The sequence below is a fragment of the Periplaneta americana genome, chromosome 1, assembly GCF_040183065.1.
Source record: "Periplaneta americana isolate PAMFEO1 chromosome 1, P.americana_PAMFEO1_priV1, whole genome shotgun sequence".
In the NCBI taxonomy this organism is placed as follows: Eukaryota; Metazoa; Arthropoda; class Insecta; order Blattodea; family Blattidae; genus Periplaneta; species Periplaneta americana.
The window spans coordinates 84,847,354-84,868,796 of record NC_091117.1 but is presented as its reverse complement, the minus strand read 5'-3'; the positions used below and the strand labels follow the sequence as shown (position 1 = coordinate 84,868,796).

The window sequence follows — 21,443 nt, the reverse complement described above, 5'->3', positions numbered from 1 at the left end:
ACGTTACTCGCTGGCCACTAGTCACCAGGTCGTACCGAGCCGTGCCAAACAAAACACAATCGAAATGGTGGTAGTAAAATTCGCGACTATATTCTTAAATAATTCACTGCATTAGTCAAGTGGAAGACTTCTGGCTTCTGCTGCATTCAAACAATTATAAAATACGATAATTTGGTCCAGGGAGCATTCGTTTTTGATGCAAAGATAATTTGTTTGGCTTGTTTCTTAAATAAAATTACGAAATGGCGTTCCTGTGCTTAACATTTAATAAAAAAAGAAATATAGCAAAACTGTTTTGTCTCGAGACTCTCATCTAAGTCACGTAATCTACTTCAATATATTTGCTCAAATATATCTTGTAACTAACAGTGGTGCTATCTCTCTGTAATGTTCAGAACGAAGGAGGTAGAGAGAGAAAAGAAACAAATTTCTCCCTCCAACGACGCCACACACCAACGTCGTGTTCTTATGTTGGCGAGATTGTGTATTTACTTAAATTTTGTGCTAAACATAACGGCGCGGTTCAAAGATACCGTGGGAATTCTCTAGTTTAGCGGGAAAATGATGTCTGGCATATGACCCCCTCTACTGCGCTGGCTGGCAAGAATTCTTTCCGTGAAATTCGCTATGACTGCCTGACAAATTTCCACTTGGATTTCGCCAACAACTCGTCGAATTTCCTCTTTTAACTCGCGGATGTTTCGGGGTTTATTGACATACACCAATGATTTAAGATTACCCCATAGAAAAAATCGCATGGCGTTAAATCACATGACCTTGGTTGCCATTGGTACTCACCATTACGCGAGATGAGACAATCCGGGAACCGCTCATGGAGCAACTCAATTGTTTTGCGGGCAGAGTGACCAGCGAGTGACTGGTGGCACCATGATGGTAATGGAGATAATATCAAGAATTCGCCGTACTGAAGAACATCCCATACCTAATTTTTGGGAACGGTGAAGAACCGTTTTCATTGGACTAACAATCACACTGTCACGAACCACACGTTGCGCAATAGTAAACTGCTCCATGGCTAGACACACAATGACGAAATGCGAGAAATTCAGACTGAATCAACAATCGGAATGTTTATGGATATCGAAATGAAATAAAACAATGTCGACAACCGACAAACAAAAAAATACCAAGTGATTCAGTACCGGCGCGCTTTTTGAACGACCCTATATAATCACAGTCTAGTATATACAGTCACGAAGCTTGAGTTATTGAGGGTACTAGGAACAATAGACTGTGCTGGTACTATTTCGCATTGTCTGTGATGAGGAGATAGTAGCGATCCTAGTGGTTAGCAACTATCTATGGATGCATATTCTCCATGTACTGAGCTTCGTGAGTCACGAATCATGACTCTATATACTAGACCAGACGTCTCAATAGGGCCTTCTCGGAGCACTACCTCCTCTCTCTCTCTCTCTCTCTCTCTCTCTCTCTCTCTCTCTCTCTCTCTTTTAATGTAAGAGTGGAACAAGATGCAGGAGCAGTTCGTGTATCTCCGGATGACGTCATTGACCGCGACGTTTGAATAAACATCTGGAACCGCTACGATTTTGTCTCCATCTCCGAGGAAAGAATGTCCTTATTACCGGAAATGTATGAACAAATAAAAGCTTTCATAGGGAAAGCGAAATTGTGGGAATTACAAGTTTAAGTGGATAACTGTTACCATTTTATTAATCTAAAATTGTTACCTAATATGAATAAAGACCAGTATAACAAATATAATGAAGTACTGAAGGACTTGAGAAAATAATTTGAGAGGACATATCATAAGAATACGTACCTTAACAATCAACAAGTTTAATTGTAATTTAAGTATTATTATTTCATTGAATTTTATTTTATTAAACATAGTATGAACTTAAAAAAAAAGAGATATACCAAAAACCATTTACTAGAAATGAAGTATTTTGTTGTTTAGTCAACTGTCCGAAGACAGGTCTGAACCTCACATGTAATATCAACAAGGCACCACTTATGAGGTAACTAGGCCAGGAGATAATGGGATAGGGTAGCCAGTTCCTTGTGCTTAAATAATTACGTAACATGTATGGTTCTTCATGCTTCAGATATCTTCTTTTTACTCATAATATATAATTAGAAAATACATTTATTATTATTATTATTATTATTATTATTATTATTATTATTGCAAACGACTTAAGAAATTTTATTCCTTCCGAAAACAACCGTCTATTTTGACAGTACAACTCAAAAGTGCCGCTTTGTGGCATTTCTCCCGCGACAGTTACAACTTAGCTCGCTCATGCTTGTAACATAATCAACGATCGGCTATCTTCGGATAATGCGCTTATCTCTTCTGCTGACTACCCTATCTAGATCTGCTCTTTGTAACAACTTTTATGCGTTGGCCCTGAGACGCCTGTACTAGACTGTGATATAATCAAGTAACACGGAAAACTAGCTGCGGATGTTATGAGAATTAAACAATATAAAAAATTAAGAATTATGCACATAAAGCATTCTATTTCTATCTGCTTAAAAAGAGGGAATTTTCTGAAGTTATTTATACCATTTTCACATGTATGACAGTCTATCTACCCCCTAATTATCTGAAAATATGAGCAATAGATCCGACTCACAGACTATGTCGTCATTGCGTTTGTTTCAATTAAATTGAAAGAGGAGAATAATTGGCTTTTCTATTGTATCAATTTAATATAAGTAACACAGCAAACTAGCTGCGGGTCTTAAGAGAATTAAACAATACAAATTTTTTTTAAGAATTATGGACATAAAGCATTCTATCTGCTTAAAAAGAGAGAATTTCCTAAAGTCATTTCTACCATTTTCACATGTATGACAGTCTTTCATCTCCCCTAATTATCTAAAATACTGTACGTGCTAGAAAAAACTAATTACAGATTTTAAATCAGCAGTCCAAACTTAGCCAAATCCGCTTATTATTTTTCTTGATGAATTTCCTTTGTAGACCAGTGTAATCATTGTTAATATAACAGATATACTCTGTGGGACCAAAAATTAATCTTTACGTAGATTCTTCGCCCAACAGTGCATATTACTGTGCAATCCCGGCCACCAAGTTACTCAATTGAGTGCGCTTCTTGTATAATGACTAGGCATCGGATTTTTAGGCACTAAAAATTGCAGTTTTAGGCGCCTAAAATAAGCTCAAAATTTGTAAAATTAGGCTCTATTTTAATGAAAATAGGCATTTTAGGCACATCAAGGTATCATACTTATTTCTTTCACTGAAATTTTTAGTTATACACTAAAATACGCACAAAAAAGTATGTTTAAACATTAAAAAAGAATACTATATTATATTTATAAACAGAGCTGCACAAATGTAATATATTGAAACTAATGAAATAATGATTATTGATATCAAGATTACTCATTTTAAGTTATTGAAATTCAGTTCCATGCTCAGACTTTATTATAATTATCTGCACAGCATACCACCAGAATTTTTTCTAAATTCTCCACAGTTAACCTTTGCCTTTTGTCACTGAGAATCATTTTGAAAGCAGAAAAACTTCTTTCAACCGAAACTGATGTGAGAGGCGCAAATTTTAAATTAGGTACAATAGAAACATCAATACTTACTGGAACATTTACACTTTCCCCCGATATCACTCTTGATACTTTTTCCAACAATGAAAATCCTACTTTCTTATTTAATACGTTGTCCCACTTATTTTTAACTTTTTTCCCAGTTTCGCCCAAAGCAGAATGTATGTTCACTTGAGCTTCCTTTACTATTGCTATTTGGCTAAAAAGAGATTGTTTTTCACGTTCTAATTGTTCAATGCTTGCAGGTATGAAAGAAAAGTTTGATGTTATGTAGGCAATATCGTTTTTCACTCGTGAGTCATTCAGACAATCTTTCACTGCTTTCACACACGCTGCACTATCAGTTTCAGGTAATTTATCAATAACTGTGACCACTTCTTTAAAATACTTAGAATAATACACCACTGACTGAATCCAGGTTCCCCATCGTGTAACAACCGGCTGAGGTGGGAGTGGGATATCTGGAAAGTTCTCTCTGAATATTGAAATCCTGGATGGGGCTTTACAAAAACATTTTTTTGTGTTAGAAATAAACGAATTGACAAGAGGAAATTCATTCCGGATTGTTTCAGAAACCCTGTGAAGGCCATGTGCTAGACAGGTTACATGCGTGAGGTTAGGATAAAATGTTTTAAGAAGTGGAGCTGCAGCAACCATGTATGAGGCAGCATCAGTACAAAACAACAGAACTTTAGAATCGTCTATATTACCTGAGTATAAAGACTGTAGGCCTTTATTTACAAAATAAGCAATGGCTTGGCTATTCACTTTCGAAAGTTCCTTAACACATACGAGGTGTGGAATCGAAGGTCCATCAGGACTAAGTTTTCCTACTACCATATTTGCTATATACCTATTCATAGGATCTGAGGTTTCATCCACAGAGACCCATATGTAAAAATCACCTATATCCTCCCGAATGGAAGCTTAAGTTTCATTGTATATTCTGTCTAAGTAATTTTTTCTTAGGGTCGACTCAGATGGGATATTTTGTTTGCAGTATTTTTGTAAAAACTGTCTTAAAACCGGATTTTCAATTGCATTCCAGGGAATGTTAGCAGCAACAAACGCTCTGGTTAAATCAGCATAGAAATTGCTGCTGAGATTGGATGAAGTAGGCTGTGTTAGTAAAGTTTGTTGCACTTGATTTTTCTGCTGAGCTTTAGCCTTATGAGCCGCTCCTTGCACATGCTGCTTTAGGTGGCACTTCTTTTCTTGCGAAATCTAGAAATGTAAAGTAAACTGAATTAAAATAAAATCCTAATTGTTGTATTGCCGTATTTCTATCACAAAGTTAGTGGGTTCGAACAATCAAAATTTTAATGACCTGCAAATACTTTAACTATCGGAATTTAAAAGGTTAAAGTGTAGTGGTCTTAAAAAGAATTATACCTCAGGATAACTTAGTCAATGTATAAATATTATAGGCCTACTCATTAAAATTAATAGAATTTATATATTTCAACTATTGTTACATACCTGTTTGCTACAAATCTTGCAGAATATTATTTTTCCATCATAAGTGAATTCTGAATATTCTGTTAGCCATTGCCGGATCAATGTAGATTTTGCACTTATATTTTTCGGCATTATCGCGTTTAACTTCTGAGGAAAACGTCCTACTGCTCAAAACGTCTCAACACAAATAAGGTGAGGGAAGGAGCATTCAAATGAACTGTTGTTATTTAGATTCAATTGGACAAAAATACAAAGTTCCACTTATTGTTGCATTTCCTGGTAGTGTTAACACTAGGAGGGCCATTCTTTTAAATATTTTGTAACGGTTTACCCTACTAATTCGCAGTTTTAGGACTTTTCATAAATATTTCAAAAACACTCTTTCTCCAAAAATTGTGATTTTATGACACTCTGAAGGGCAGTACAGCTAATCGGTTTCAGACCAAAAACAGTCATTTTTATAGTATAGTATATCTCTGAATCGGTAGCAGCACATGTTGTGATTGTTGCCTGCTTCAAAACTAAGGTTGGTTCTTTGTCGGCATTTATGCCTCCAAACATGTTAAATTCGGTGAAATCTATTGCGAGTGTCGTGAGATTCAAAACATTTTGTTTCCTTTATCAATGGTTTCATGGCCGGTGTGAAGCAAACTTTCCACTTTTTAAATGCCTTAAATTTCGCAGTGAATGCATGTATAAATTATAAAAAGTAAGAGTAAAATGCGAAACTTTACAGTGAGTTAGGCATTTTTAGGCGAATATTAACAAATTAGGCTCTAATAACCGTTTTAGGGCATTTTAGGGCACTATAAAACTCTTTGAATACCTTTCAATTTCCATGAAACACAAATATTAATAATTATTTTTACTTTTCTCCTAAAGAAACAAAATAGGCATTTGCCCTAGAATCCGATGTCTGATAATGACAGTTGACTTAATATATGTGAACATATATATGTCGAACTTGGAGTCAGGCCACAAAGGAAAAAAAAAAAAACTAGAAGCGGGATTCGATTCGGTTCTGTGGATTGAACTTCGGCGTAGCTCAGTGGTTAGAGCACATGGTACGTAGAACAAGGACACGGGTTCGATCCCCAGCGCCGGAGCGAGTTTTTCTCCTTTAATAATCATTGTTAGAGGAAAGTGCCCTAAACCGGACTCCTCCTCCTAAAGCGGACCCCCGGTCTCCTGGCTCTGCATTCTCCTGAATTCTAGCAGAACTAAGTGCAAATAGTAGTTTTGGCTTCTACCGCTCTGTAGTGGAACACACACGTCGCCCGCTTCACTTGTTGCTTATTAGTTCGCAATTACGTGTTTTGACAGTGGAAAAAGTTTCTACACTGTGCTATATTTTTCGTTATTTCTCCTAGATATTGTCAGGTAAGCCAATCGATCTATATATATTCTTAAATGCTAAGATTTAAAGTTATTGCTTGTTGTTAAACCGTTCAATTTAGATGTTTGGTTAAAATCTATTGAGTTAACGAAATGTTGGCTATAGTCGCGTAAACCGGACCCCCTTCAGTTGCCTAAACTGGACCCCTTATTTTTTCATGTTTAAAGTCTACCTGTATTTGTACACATTCTTATTCTCTTGAAATTATGTTCCAAATTTCAAGAGGATAATGGGGAAGGAAGAAAAAATCTTTACAGCGTACCATTCAGGGTGGATCCAAATTAACTCCTTCACTTAGTAGTTTCGACACTTCATCGAGTTTGCCAATCCTCCGAAGGAAAAACCTGTAGTGTTGCTCTTGGGTGGCCACTTTAGCCACACACAGAATATTGATCTGATCAACTTGGCAAAAACAAATCATGTTACCATTGTGTCGCTGCCACCTCACTCTTCACACAAACTACAGCCTTTGGACAAAACTTTCATGGGTCCCCTCAAAGTTCACTACAGCAAGGAAATCAGGCTGTGTTTAAGGCGCAATGAACGTGCTGTCAGTGCTTTTGATGCAATGGACCTGTTTGGCAAAGCCTACATTAGATCCCAAACAGCTCAAATAGCAATCAATGGATTTAAAGCAACCCTTGAACAAGAAGCTGCTTTCAGATCCGAATACATTGAAGAGGCAAACAAAAAACGAGATTTCTCTTTCTATGAATCTGTGTTAAAGAAACAAACAGCAGGAAATCAGAGCTTTCCAGAGAACAGAAAAGAATGTGGTGTGAACGAACCACAAGTTATTGTAGAGTTTGACCCAAATCAACCATCAACATCTTCGGCAGGTCAAGGCGTCCCTCTGTCATCAGCTACACTTGAGGATCCTCAGGGTTTCACATCTTCTAAGAAAAGCCCGTTTGACATCACTCCCATTCTAAAATTAAAAAAAAAAAGTTCTCGAATAGGGGGCGAAAGACCTGCAGTTCTACTGTCATCACATCTACGTCTTATAAACTCCATTGGTAGAAGCTAAAAAAGCTAAAGAAGCCATGGAAGCTGAACAACAAGCACGGAATCTTGTTCAAGGACTCAAAAGCAATCGCGGCCTGGGACGCGGTTCAGAAGTACAGCCTTCAAGAAAAGGGAAAGGGCTTGTGAAAAAGCGTCTAAATTTTGTGGAAAATGTGAAAGAATCAAGCACTGAAAATGAAAACAACGCGACCTCTGGAATATCTGAATTGGATCTGTTCTCGGAAGTTTCCCCATCCAAAGATGATGCTTGATGTGTGTGTTTTGTGACAGAAAATTTTCGGAGGATTCTAAAGGGGAACTTTGAATCATGTGTGTTATGTGCTGGGAGTGAAAAGGACATGACCGTCTGCGATTTTTGTCGCTCAACGATTTAATTCTGTTGTACGTTTTGTGTATCTTTTTTTAATACATCCTATATCTTTTTTTAGAAACTGAAAACTGTAATTGTAATATTACACTTATACTGTGAAACTAGATTATGTTGTCTCTTATTTAATACCTTTTTCCAAATTTGTTTAATGTTATTTTGATTATTTTTACAAGGGGTCCGATTTCGGAAACTATTTTTCAAATCGCCAAAGTGCAAGGTTATTGAAAATAATTTTTTTTCATACTAGTTTTTAATTATATTTTTTAAAAGTAAAATGTAAATGGTGCATAACATTATAAAGTAAATATTACATGCTTTTAAAACACGATTTTTTACTGTTTTATATTTTTTTAAATCAAAAACAAAATGGGGGTCCGGTTTTGGGCACTTTCCTCTACCATTCTGTACGACCAAAAATTAATCTTTATGTACAGTTCGCTGAAGCTTAGGAGTTGCTCCATTACATTACGGTTTCTGTAGTTGACGTGAAGAGAATACCTAATTAAATCAGCTGATTTTGAAGCTGTCACTACGACGTACTGTACATTCGTTAGGGAACGTTGTTGAGGCTGGAAGTACGACAGGGAGGTTCACACCTGTTAGCGCGTCTGAGCACGAAACCAGATGGCGCGGGTTCGGATCTCGCTCGGGACAAGTTACCTGGTTGAGATTTCTTCCTGGTTATTCCTTCAACCCTATATGAGCAAATGCTGGGTAACTATCGGTGCTAGATCCCGGACTCATTTCACCGGCATTATTATCTTGATTTAATAACCGGGGTTGTTGGTACAGTGTCGTAAAATAACCCACTAAACAAACGACAGAGAGTAAGCGATTGCTGAGATAATTTCACAAGACGTTTTTATTTTCTACAATAAATTTACGAACGCGAAACTCGAGTAAATTTTTATGAAGGAAATGAAACCTCGTATGATATTTAATTAGACTATTTAGTGAATAGAATAATAAATAGACTTCGTAATTCAGCGGTACCTAGGCCTATAAGCTGGAATGAAGTTGCTTGATTCGAAGTATATGTCATGTCACAGCGCAGGTATTTTATACGTTCGTATATAGGGTGGAAGCTATATAAGTCTCTGCATTGAAAGGAGGGATATATTACATGAAAGTAAACAAAAAAATTATTATACTTTTGAGATTAAGTACTTACTTACTTACTGGCTTTTAAGGAACCCGGAGGTTCATTGCCGCCCTCATATAAGCCCGGCATTGGTCCCTATCCTGAGCAATATTAATCCATTCTCTGTCAACATATCCCACCTCCCTCAAATCCATTTTAATATTATCTTCCCATCTACGTCTCGGCCTCCCTAAAGGTCTTTTTCCCCTCCGGCCTCCCAACTAACACTCTATATGAATTTCTGGATTCGCCCATACATGTTACATGCCCTGCCCATCTCAAACGTCTGGATTTAATGTTCCTAATTATGTCAGGTGAAGAATACAATGTGTGCAGTTCTGTGTTGTGTAACTTTCTCCATTCTCCTGTAACTTCATGCCTCTTAGCCCCAAATATTTTTCTAAGAACCTTATTCTCAAACACTCTTAACCTCTATTCTTCTTTCAAAGTGAGAGCCCAAGTTTCACAACCATACAGAACAACCGGTAATATAACTGTTTTATAAATTCTAACTTTCAGATTTTTTTGACAGCAGACTAGATGACAAAAGCTTCTCAACCGAATAATAACACGCATTTTCCATATTTATTCTGTGTTTAATTTCATCCCGAGTATCATTTATATCTGTTACTGTTGCTCCAAGATATTTGAACTTCTCCACCTCTTCAAAAGATAAATTTCCAATTTTTATATTTCCATTTCGTACAATATTCTCGTCACGAGACATAATCATATACTTTGTCTTTTCGGGATTTACTTCTAAACCTATCTCTTTACTTGCTTCCAGTAAAATTCCCGTGTTTTCCCTTATCGTTTGTGGATTTTCTCCTAACATATTCACGTCATCCGCATAGACAAGCAGTTGATGTAACCCGTTCAATTCCAAACCCTCTCTGTTATCCTGGACTTTCCTAATGACATACTCTAGAGCAAAGTTAAAAAGTAAAGGTGATAGTGCATCTCCTTGCTTTAGCCCGCAGTGAATTGGAAACGCATCTGACAGAAACTGACCTATACGGACTCTGCTATACGTTTCACTGAGACACATTTTAATTAATCGAACTAGTTTAAGTTTAAGCACGCTGGCAATATTGCAATGCCTAAGATTCCACACAGAGGCATTGAACTGATCAAAAGGCTACGAATTGCAAACCCAGGTTTTCCTCGACCAAAATTAAAATCTCCTCTTCCTTGTCAACAATTTTGTCACTTGTTATCGGCCCCATTTGCGAAATGTTGGAATTACGCTGTCCATGTCACGGATCAGCTGGCACACAGGTATGAAAACCAGTCGGTCATCAAATGCTTCCGTCTGCTGTGCCCTTGCTGGAACCATGTCCTGGCGCGTACTGCAAGCTGTACCCCTTCCAATAAAATGGGCAGGATATTTTGCAAAAAGTTCCTATAATTTTCTCCCCTTAAGCGATTTAGCATGACATGTGTACCGAGTAGTGTGTCGTTAATGATGCCAACCAAACATTGGCACTAATCGCTCTTGATATCTGAATGCAATGGAATATGGATTTATCTGCTCCCAAATGTGCTGGTTGTATGTGTTAAAAATACCATCGCATGTGAAAGCTGCTTCATCAGTGAACAACACGCAATTTGCAAACTGGGATATAACTGCGCTTTGATACAAAAACAAAATACACGTCGGCTTGTTCTTCTCAGGCCCTAACGCTCCATTTTTTTAATGCAGACTCTCTGATGACTGGACTTGCAATAAATGTACAGTATCCCTGAAAAAGGATGAGACGATTGAATATTCCTAAGTCTCAGATGTGAGACACTGCACATGATCGGAGACCAGAGCACTGATACACAAGATAACGAATATTGAGTTACTTAAATTCAGACTATTTGGTTTGTTACTAGCATCGTTCCGAAATTAAACTTCAAAAACTGCAAAAAATATGATAATATTACGTAAATGAAAGATAAATATATACATAAATCGTGTAGTTAAATCGACAATGGACCTTCATGACTAGATCGATACTCCACACAGAAAGGAAAGCTTTCATGTCGTTTCAATAGCTCAGACGGTAAGACTTCTGCGTGTTATGCAGAAGAGTGCGAGTTCGATTCTTAGTCTATACAACGATTTTTTTTGTCTAAATAACGTTGAAATAGCTAAGTAACGTTGAAATAGAGTTTTACAAAGTCCTGAGATTAAGTGTTAATGATCGCAAACAATACAAAATTACAAGTTATAATATTATAAACGTTAATCTAATGAATGCATTTATACACACACATATACAATGTAAATGCATATGTATTAAAAACTAACAATTAAAATGAAATTATAAAAATATATATAATAATAGACAAACTTTTACAAAGGTTTAGAGTCCTTAGGCTATGTAATTTGTTGAGTAATTATTACAATATTTTATTAATAGCTTTCCCATATGTGTAAGAAATGCACTCGCAGAAAACAATTTTTGTTAAAAGTGTGGCTTTAGATTATTTCATTCTCACACCTTCAGTTAATTTTAACTATTTTATCTACGTGTTTGCAATAGTGTTTAATTTAGTATGCATTCAATTTTATTCATGTTATGATTGAATGGAAAAGCACTGTTGCAGTTATTGACTAATTACATATATTAATACTAATTATTAAATGCATCTGTTAAGTAACCAATTGCAGTATCTTTTGCAAAATCTTGAATGTTTAAGTTGTCAATAATATTTCTGTACTATATACTATAATACGTTAAAAGAATTTGCAATAGATTTGGGATCCTCTACTTTATAATCATTGGTTTTAGTGAAAAAATATTTTCTTTCTTAGGATATCTATAAGTTTAAATTTAATAATATTCCGAATAGATTTAATTGCATTATCTGAATTTTGTACTTTTGTATTCAAATATATTCTATTTCCCTCTTTCATAATTTTTGATAAATTACACTGTACTCCTTGCAGTATTTAAGAACATGAGGATCATTACATTGCAACTCATTACATATAGATTCTTCTTTTTAATACATGAGATTTTGAAGTCCCTGCGTTATCTACATGTTTTTACTTTTGAATTTTTTCACAACATTGAGTGGAGAAAATCCACTGAAGTGATTATGAAATTAAGTGAAAAATGCAATACATTAACTCTTAATATCAGTAGTACCAGTATCATATACGTTTTTCCAAGATTCATTTTGTAGACATAAATGTAAATAATCATTAGATACAACATTTACGATCCTTTCTTAGTTTTTAAATTAATATTTTGAAATTGTTCAGTGACATTGGAAACACTTAGGATTTGTTTATCATGTTCAGACAAGCCATTGATTATAGGTTCTGTCGAATAGAAATTCAGTCTAATTCTGTGTACAAAACATTTATCAATGGCTGTGCTACTTCAGCTTAGATTTAATTTGATTAGTTTCGCAACAGTTGGACTTCCTGTTATATCCTGTTATTTAGATATTTAATTTAGGGTTGATTTATTAACTCTTACTATGCAAGATGCCTCTTATTTCAATAATTCTATATCACGTTAAATAGTCATTGTCTACACTAAAGTATTATCGTCATCCCTCATTTCTCATCGTAATGGCGAACCGACGTGACATGAGACAGCGAGTTATAGCTCTAGTTGAGGCTGGATATGGGGCTAGATCTGCTGGCCGTTTGGTCGGTGTTCCTGGAAGTACAGCCGCGAGGTGGGTTATCGTTACCAAAATTTAGGGGAGGTCGAAAATCGCCCTATTCCTGGGCGTCCGCGGATTTCTTCATTGGAAGAGGATGCTCTCTTATTCGAGACTGTTCGACAAGACCCCTTTCTGACTGCTAACGAAATAAGAGCAGTATCTAACTTTCCCGGCTCTTCACAGACTGTGATAAGCAGGTTGAGGAACCGCGGTATTAGGAGCCGGAGGGCTGCGCAAATGGAAATATTGGGGGAAGCACAATCTGTCGACCGTCTTGCCTTCGCTACCAATCGAGTGGATTTCGATTGGAGAAATGTAATTTTCTCCGACGAAACAACCATCTCGAGTGATTACGAAGGTCCTGTCCGTGTCTATCGTGAGGATGGTCTCCGACATGATCAGCGCTATGTGCACCGACGTGAAAGATCGGGGCGCTTTAGCATATCGTGTTGGGGGTGGATGTCTTACGATGGACCTGGCGTTATAGAAGCATCTATGGCCGGTTTAATGCGGGAACTTACGAGCACATTCTGGAAAATATATTCCTTCCCTCCGCCCGAGAACGTTTTCCCGAAGGAACATTGCTCTTCCAGCAGGATAGCCATCCCGTGCACTATGCTGCAAGCATTCAAAGATGGTTTCAAAGGAGACCCGAGATCGAAATCATTAATTGGCCTCCAAAGTCACCTGATTTGAATGTCATCGAAAATTTATGGGTGGAATTGAAAAAGAGAAGGATAGTCCCTATGCCCACCGACGCCCTCGAAATCGAGACGAATTGTGGGATCAAGTTGTTGACACCTGGGAAGATCTCGCCGGGGATCAGAACTTATTTCACAATCTCGTGACATCCATGCCGGATCGACTTAGATCTGTAATAGAAGCTGATGGCATGTGGACAAGATTTTAAGTTAACAGGTCTCTTTTTGTTTCTTATGATTTTTGTTTGAGGAAGAATACTTTTAACTTCCAAGTAAGTTTTATTTTTTTTTTTGACGAGGTTCAGCCAACTTGTAAAACCTAGAAATTGGGCATAAATTATTCCATATTTTTCGACAAATTAGACAGTCGAGGAACTCTGAACAAATTAATTACACCTCAATAAAAAAAAGTTTTACCCGGGATCGAACACGAGACGTTTCGGTTATACAGCGGAACCAACACGCTACTATATGAGCTACGGAGACAAGGCAATGACAGCAGCAGTCCAGAATGTAGATCCCTTAGCAGGCATTTGCCATTCGGTACAGTGAAGCAATGATACTTTGTGACTCGAGCTATGTTGTGAAATCCTGGCCTTAAATGGCAGTCTTCTTCGTGATCCTTATTCTGGTCCTTGTCCTTGTTGTGGTCCTTGAACAATTCTTGTACTACTTCTCATGTTATGTATCGTTACGTCGATATCGAGTGAACCGCGCTGTAGAACTTTAACTTCCGACGACCAAGAATCGTCTCATTCTTTTTAAGGGTAACTGTACTTAAAACAACAGACATTGACGAATCAATGCGCATAGCATCAACAAATAATCACAATGTGGCAAATAGTCACAACACTAAAACAAGTGCAGCGCTGTACCGATGCGAGATATGACATACATTGTTTAATGAAAATGTTTATTTTTGTATCCTCTATCTACCATATTCTTCTGTAACGTAAGTTCTGAATCACCCTGTCTATTATTGTTGAAATTCAAAATAAATAAAATGATTTTGTGACTATTCCATTGTAAGTAAAATCTCTTCTTTTAGGTTTGCATTCGATTGCAACGCTATAAAATGATTCTAGTTTCCATGTATGGAAATAATGTTAGGGTCCTTTACATATTCCAAGAACTTTCTGTCTGTAAGAATCGAAGATAGGAGTTGGTCATCGTGGAGCAAATATACACGGTTAATTTTCCTTTCCCACTGTTTGAATCGAATTGGAGATTCCAATTGGAAAATTTATGGAAGGATAGGGCTTATCGCGAGTAGAGCAAACTGTAACCAAACACATAGCAACTTCTCGGTATGATTAAAAATAATACCACAGTCTAGTATATACAGTCACGAAGCTCAATATTTAGGAAGTTTGCATCCATAGATAGTTGCTAACTACTAGGATCGCTACTATCGCCCCATTACAGACAATGCGAAATTGTACCGGCACAGTCTATTGTTCCTAGTACCCTCAAAACTCAAGCTTCGTGACTGTATATACTAGACTGTGATAAATTGATAATACTACATGCACGCTAGGCGAGTGCCATTACATGACTGGCATATAGCAGGCAAGAATCGAGGGCGAAATGTATGAAGCTCGGATTTTGACAGCTGCAATTCTCTCACCATGGCGCATAATTTAATGAGTATTATATGCTGACTTTAAGTTGTCGGTTTCTTTAAGCGATATAGTCTAATTTTCTTCGAACTTAATTTAGTGTTTAATTAATAATTCACTCATCCATCCATCCATCCATCCATCCATCCATCCATCCATCCATCCATCCCTCTCATGCCCCATGAAATTCGTTCGTAATTCTTCAACATCATTGAAAGCCCAGAAATTATACTCGAAGTTTTTCGTAGGCGTAAAAAGAATTGGCGGCTAATTATCGTAATTTGTCCCATGGTTGTTCTTTATCTAAAAAAAACCGGTCCCCCGTTATCAAACAAAACGCCCTTGATGACTTATTTCCATCTCGATCTTGGCCATGGAAATAAATGCACTGAACAACAAATTTTTACTTTTTGTTTTGCTCCGAAATAAAAATAGGTGAATATTACTAATATGTGTGCCCTAAATCTGAATTCAAAATCTAAATTTCCCCATCACGTATCATTTTACGGGGAAAATGATTTGAATTTTTTAATGAAAAAACTTCTTTTTTTTTTCACTCCTACTGGTAAAATTACAACACACTAGGAATTCAAAATGCCTCATAATGCTTGAAAAATGTGTACTGGATACACGAATGATGTTACACAGTTTAAATCACAACAACAGTAAAAACATTTCATGCGTATAATGAAAAAAATCTCGGAATTTTAATGTACATACAACAGGAATTTATGGATGACTTCCGTTTATAACTAGACCCGGAACTGTCTTTTACAAAGGGCACAAATAGCCATAGTAGCTGACGCGCCCTTCTTAAACCCTACTACTACTGTCTTTTACAAGGAACCAACAATAATCTGCAAGCATGCTGGATGATGATCTTCCTTTATATCGCCTTTCCATTTCAGATATTTCTTGATGAAATCTTTCCCCATACTCGTTGCTTACCGCTCCAAGATTAGGAGGAAATAAATCCAAATGAGAATGTAAAACGTGTATTTTGAGAGACCTATTACACCCCATTTTCGCATATGTACTTGATATGGTTTCCACAACAAGTTCTTTGTAGTTGTCTGCTCTAGAATTTCCAAGGAAATGTGAGCAACATCTTTGAAAGCGCTCCATGCCATCTTTTCTGTAACGGAAAGTTTTTCCTCAGCCATAACTTTGTGAATTTATGGACCGATGAAAATGCCCTCTTTTAATTTGTCTTCACTCATAATGGTAAACCTTTCTTTTAAATACTGAAAACCACACCCTTGTTTGTTCAATGCGTGTACCTCATTTTGAAGTGTTATGAAAGTTATTGAATAGAAGGGACCAATATCTGTTTATTTATTAGAAGTACAAAAGAACATACCAACAACCATAAGACGCCGGAAGTAAGTCATAAACTCATAAAATGCATTAGGTTTTGTTTTGGTTTACAACCCCCAATCCGCACCATATGTTTCCTGGGTGAGCGCTTATCGAAAAGTGAAATCATAGCATAAACCTTACGTGATACGAAGAAAAGTGATGCATTTTCGGATTCAGCGCACATCAAACCATAAGGGACACATTGTTTTAAGTCGGAGCAAAATTCTTGTTGTTCAGTGAATTATTTGTCCTCACAGCAATTCAGCAACGCACACGAATGATGGCTTCGTTCTTTGTACATTGTTGCGAGATATTGTTTTAAAATTAGTTCATAGTGGATTTTTCCGTTCCGTTTCGTTGTGATCATACAGCCTAAGAATCAATTTCACCTAATTTTTGGAGGGGAGGGATTCTACACCCATATAATTATTATCTTTGATACCCTCCAGACCTTGTTGAACTTCTTTATATGGATCTTGTTATTAAGTTCGAGATTTATTTCATTATCTTTTAAGATCTTACCTTGAACGCGAATGGCCAATGAATGAGGTAAAGATCCACGTAGTCCAGGCCCAAGTCTTCCAGTGACTTCTTGCAGGAATTGACTACCATGTCAGGACGATGATACGTGTTCCAGAGCTACAAAATAAAAACGAACATTTTAGTTTCAGCATAAAATAAATGCAATGTTCTTTAACTTGGGGATCTATTTATTAGGCTCGTAGAGGTAACTTCTTTCAACCTGTATGTAGCTCAATGAAGTGACACCTTCCCACTAAGGGATCTGAAGTTCCATTCCCGACAGATGTTAGAGTTTGTGGAATAAAAAGCCACTATAAGTCACTTTTAGTATAGGTATTTTAGGATAGTTCTTCGGCTAAATTGCAGAATTCCTTTGGAGCTATTGAAGGGTACCGTTGCGATGACAACCAAGTACATTATGTCGCCTACATGAATATTATCGTGACCCTTATAATATTTTCATTTTCCAAATTGATTAACTTCGCCAAAGCGGTAAATAATTATGGCCGCTGTGAGTATTTTCGTAAAAGAAGAGTTATTTTCCCTGGATTATTGTTATGTATTGTGGTCAGCTAGACGGATTTCCCAACCCCTACCAGCTAAGGTTCGCTTACAAAGAGGAAAAGCATATAAAAGAAAAAAAAAACTACAGCTTTCCGAAACATGTGGAACACTACAGAGAACATTAAAGAATAAAACACGAAGATAGACCCAATTGCATTTTATAAGGTCATGGCTGTACCAGTTCTAATGTACGGCAGTGAAAAATTGGATTGCGACAAAAAGCGATATTCCCAAAACATAAGCAGCAGAAATGTAGATCTTCAGAAGTACAAAAGGCTGCACAAAACTAGATAGGATCATGAATGAAGAAATTAGAAAATAACTGACTATATATTCGTCATAAGGGGAAAAATGGAAGATTACAGAAATAATTTGAGATCCCATTTGGAACGTATGAAAGAAGATGAATTCTCTGAGATTTCTAAAAAAATATAAACCTCGTGGAAAACGTGACCAAAGCAAACCAACGAGATCTGTGACGCTGGAACAGACAGCATTGCCTACTGTACTTCATACAGTAGCAACGTCGACGATGACTAAATGTGTTCATAATGTTTTTTTTTTTTTTAACCTTTAAACCATAACAATATAACTTTTATAAATATGCTCAGACATGTAGTATGAAAACATTTGTTGATATATTATTACTCACCTTGAATTGAATATTATTAGTTTAACCTAGCACTATTCTGGAATACTAAGGTACGTCTGTTACTTAAATATCTATCAAGTACATTGATCTGGATATATTTTGAGCAGTGATATAAACATACCCATTTCGCAAACGCACATTTTGAGAATGTTGCCGTCATAGTAGGTGATTAGCGTTCAGAATGTTTACAAATAACTTTCATATAATACCTTTGTAGTAACGAAGACATCTTCTCTCTTGATTACTCCTTCTGCAATTTTGGCTCTGATGGCTGAGCCTACCTCCTTCTCGTTTTTGTAGAACATGGCTGTGTCGAAATGTCTGTACCCAACATCTATGGCGTCTTTAACCACCTGCTCCATTTCGCCCGGATCATTAGCCTGTTAAATAACAAATACGAATGATGTTATCATCACAATAAAATAATTTTTTCTTAAATGTAATTATCAATATTAATTTATTAGTTCATTAATGGGACTCTAGTGTAGCTGTAATGGTTGACAACTTGTCGCCATAGGAATAGAACGTGACTTCCGGTAGATGTTATGAGATCTAAATTGGCAAAATAGACTTGAGGTACTTTTCAGTATTCTATTTCCCTCTTTATGTCTTTATCACTATATCATTTTCTTAGTCAGTCTGAGTAGGATGCCGCAGACCGAATGTAGCAAATCTACGAAAAAAGAAAAATCACTTTTAACATGTGTGTCGTATATTAATTTTTAGACAGCCGTTAAATATTTATAAATACATGATATAGGCCAAATATAATAACCTAGTTTATTACTCTGTATTATTATTATTATTATTATTATTATTATTATTATTATTCTCCTGGGTGAGTGTAAGAGAAGGCCTTACGGCTTTAACTCTTCTAGGTTAAATGAAACCATTATTATTATTATTATTATTATTATCATTATCATTATCATCATCATCTTTGTTTATTTACATATTATATTTGAAATTGCTGCATCTGTTACCTCGCGGCAAATTTATGTATATCAGGCGCAGAGTAGTGTATATTGGATATATGTTGCTCTGGTCAGGTGTGGCATTGAATGCCATCTGCCACTATAAATATGAAGCATTATGGCTGAAGTTTAAACTCGTGTTTAGAAATGAGTAATTAAGTGAAACAGGAGAAGTAAAAGATTGCTGGAAAAGTAATATGGACATTATTACCAGCAAAATCATAGTTATGGAAGCAATATGATGTAGGTCTATCATTCAAAAGGTTTATGTAGTGATGCAAGACAATGTTCTATTGTAAGCAAGTACAGCATAAAGATTAGTCGATGTTCCAAACCTTTTAATTTACTTCCCATAAATTCTGGAAAGTGTATTATCTATAGAAAACAGTTATGGTTGTTATACAAATAATAGTTGTTGAAACAGTTTATTTAATTTGTATACGTTTGTTAAAAAAACTGTTATTTTTGAAAGTAAGTGTGACATTGTTTCAACCGCTTTATTGATGGATTGCGATTATTATCGTATGACATCTAATGGGAAATAATAGCAAGTCGTCGCAAATAGTTGAAAGTCAGTGTTAAAAGTACTTTTCGCATATTAACGCGCTTACCTAACGTTACTACTTTCTAAATAGTTAGGGCCTATTTATGATACAAGTTCGTAAATGTTTTCTTTTTGGCACGAGTGTGTATCAAATAATTTTTTTCTGCGATAGTACAAATTTATATTACATAATTAACATTTGTAAGTTGGAGAGGTTATTCAAGATTTCACGGCTGTCGAAACACAGAACTATTAAGAAATACTCGTAAATATCCATGGAATTACAGCCTGTTTTATTCACGATCACAATTTCATGGCCATCTAAATTCACAACTATTAAGAAATAGTGGTAAGTATCCATGGAATTACAGCCTGTTTTATTCATGATCACAATTTCATGGCCGTCTAAATTCACAACTATTAAGAAATACTCGTAATTATCCAGGAATTACAGCCTGTTTTATTCATGATCACAATTTCATGGCCGTCTAAACCGGTCATACAATGAACAAAGCGGATAGGAATAGTTGAATTCCACATCTTGTAACTTCGGAATAATATGGGCTAATATGTAAATATGAATGTTACATTCATTTTGTAACTTATTTGTGTTACGTGTAATATTTTCATTATGAAAGATTGAAGTAATGAATTAGTTTCTTATTAAATGAAGTTTGTACACTGAATATTGCATTTTGTTTGGGACTGCGTAAAATAATAGCAGTGCGTAAAGTGATTACTTACTACTTTACTCACTAGTGTTTCTCACTTTACGCACTGATAACACTGGGTAAAATGCAACTTAATGCACTATCGAAAAAAAATAGTTTATTTGTTTTTAGAGTTCGTAACAATCTTAACCAACACCAGATATCAAAGCAGTGAGACTCATGGTCATTTGTTAGCGTAGTGGAAGACAGACACAGAACGAACATCCGTCTCTACAAGGTGTATTATTCATTTTACTGGGATTCGACCCCAGACCCATTGCAATTAAAGCCAGAAACACTTTATGTGAATTACAGACGAGGATTTTATACATGGGTCGGCCTCGGTAGCGTACTTGGTATAGCTCTGGCCTTCTATGCTCGAGCTTGCAGGTTCGACCCGGCCGAGGTCGATGGCATTTAAGTGTGTTTAAATGCGACAGGACCATGTCAGTAGATTTACTGGCGTGTAAAAGAACTTCTGCGAGACAAAATTCCGGCACATTGGCGACGCTGATACAACCTCTGCAGTTGCGAGCGTCGTTAAATAAACCATATATTTGTTTATACATGGTTTGAAAACATTAGTTAAAAGAACGAATGAATAATGAATGTAATACCTACAGTATAAGTGCCTAGGCCAATGACAGGAAAGTCACGATTGTTGTTGAGCTTGATTGTGGGTACCATGGCGATATCCTCGAACTCGTTTCAGTAGACCCTGCTGTTAATACTTCAACTGATAGAGCTGTCACGGTGACAGCAGGATATATACCGTAGAAACTTGGATATGACGATGCAAAATAATAATGAATTACAGATCATGTCGATTATCTTAAAATCGATAACCATTCTCTTCTCCTGAAGTAACCACATTGCCATATAAGTCCTGTTATGTAGCCTATATGAAGTACAAAATCAACATTGTGTCACTCGCAAGTGATAGATGTGTTTAGATAATGCATGTGGGTGGATCACGGATCTTTTGCTTTGTTTATTACTTACGTCACAAGAAAACTTATGTTTCGGTATGTATCATGAGTGTGATGTTATCCACACATAATCGATAGCCGTAAGATTATTTTTTCTCATCCTTGTAACGAATTTTGCTTTAATTTCATAAATACTGACAGCACTATTGATTACTTCCATAATTAGGTCA

At 36.2% G+C, this 21,443-nt stretch overlaps 1 protein-coding gene across 3 annotated transcripts in view; it reads right to left on the bottom strand.

The window, feature by feature from the left end:
- Positions 1 to 21,057, bottom strand: part of LOC138697725 (aldo-keto reductase family 1 member B1-like) — a 57,449-nt gene extending 36,392 nt beyond the window's left edge. For 2 of the 3 annotated variants that reach the window (XM_069823209.1, XM_069823225.1), the window contains exons 1-3: positions 20,906 to 21,057; positions 18,266 to 18,436; positions 16,841 to 16,957 (exon numbers count right to left, since the gene is read on the bottom strand). In XM_069823209.1, coding sequence (XP_069679310.1) covers positions 16,841 to 16,957; positions 18,266 to 18,436; positions 20,906 to 20,971 — 354 coding nt within the window. In that variant the 5' untranslated portion in view covers positions 20,972 to 21,057. Of the gene's footprint in view, positions 1 to 16,840; positions 16,958 to 18,265; positions 18,437 to 20,901 lie in introns of all 3 variants that reach the window. The other variant, XM_069823216.1, reaches the window with a different exon arrangement.
- Between the last annotated feature and the right edge of the window lie 386 nt (positions 21,058 to 21,443).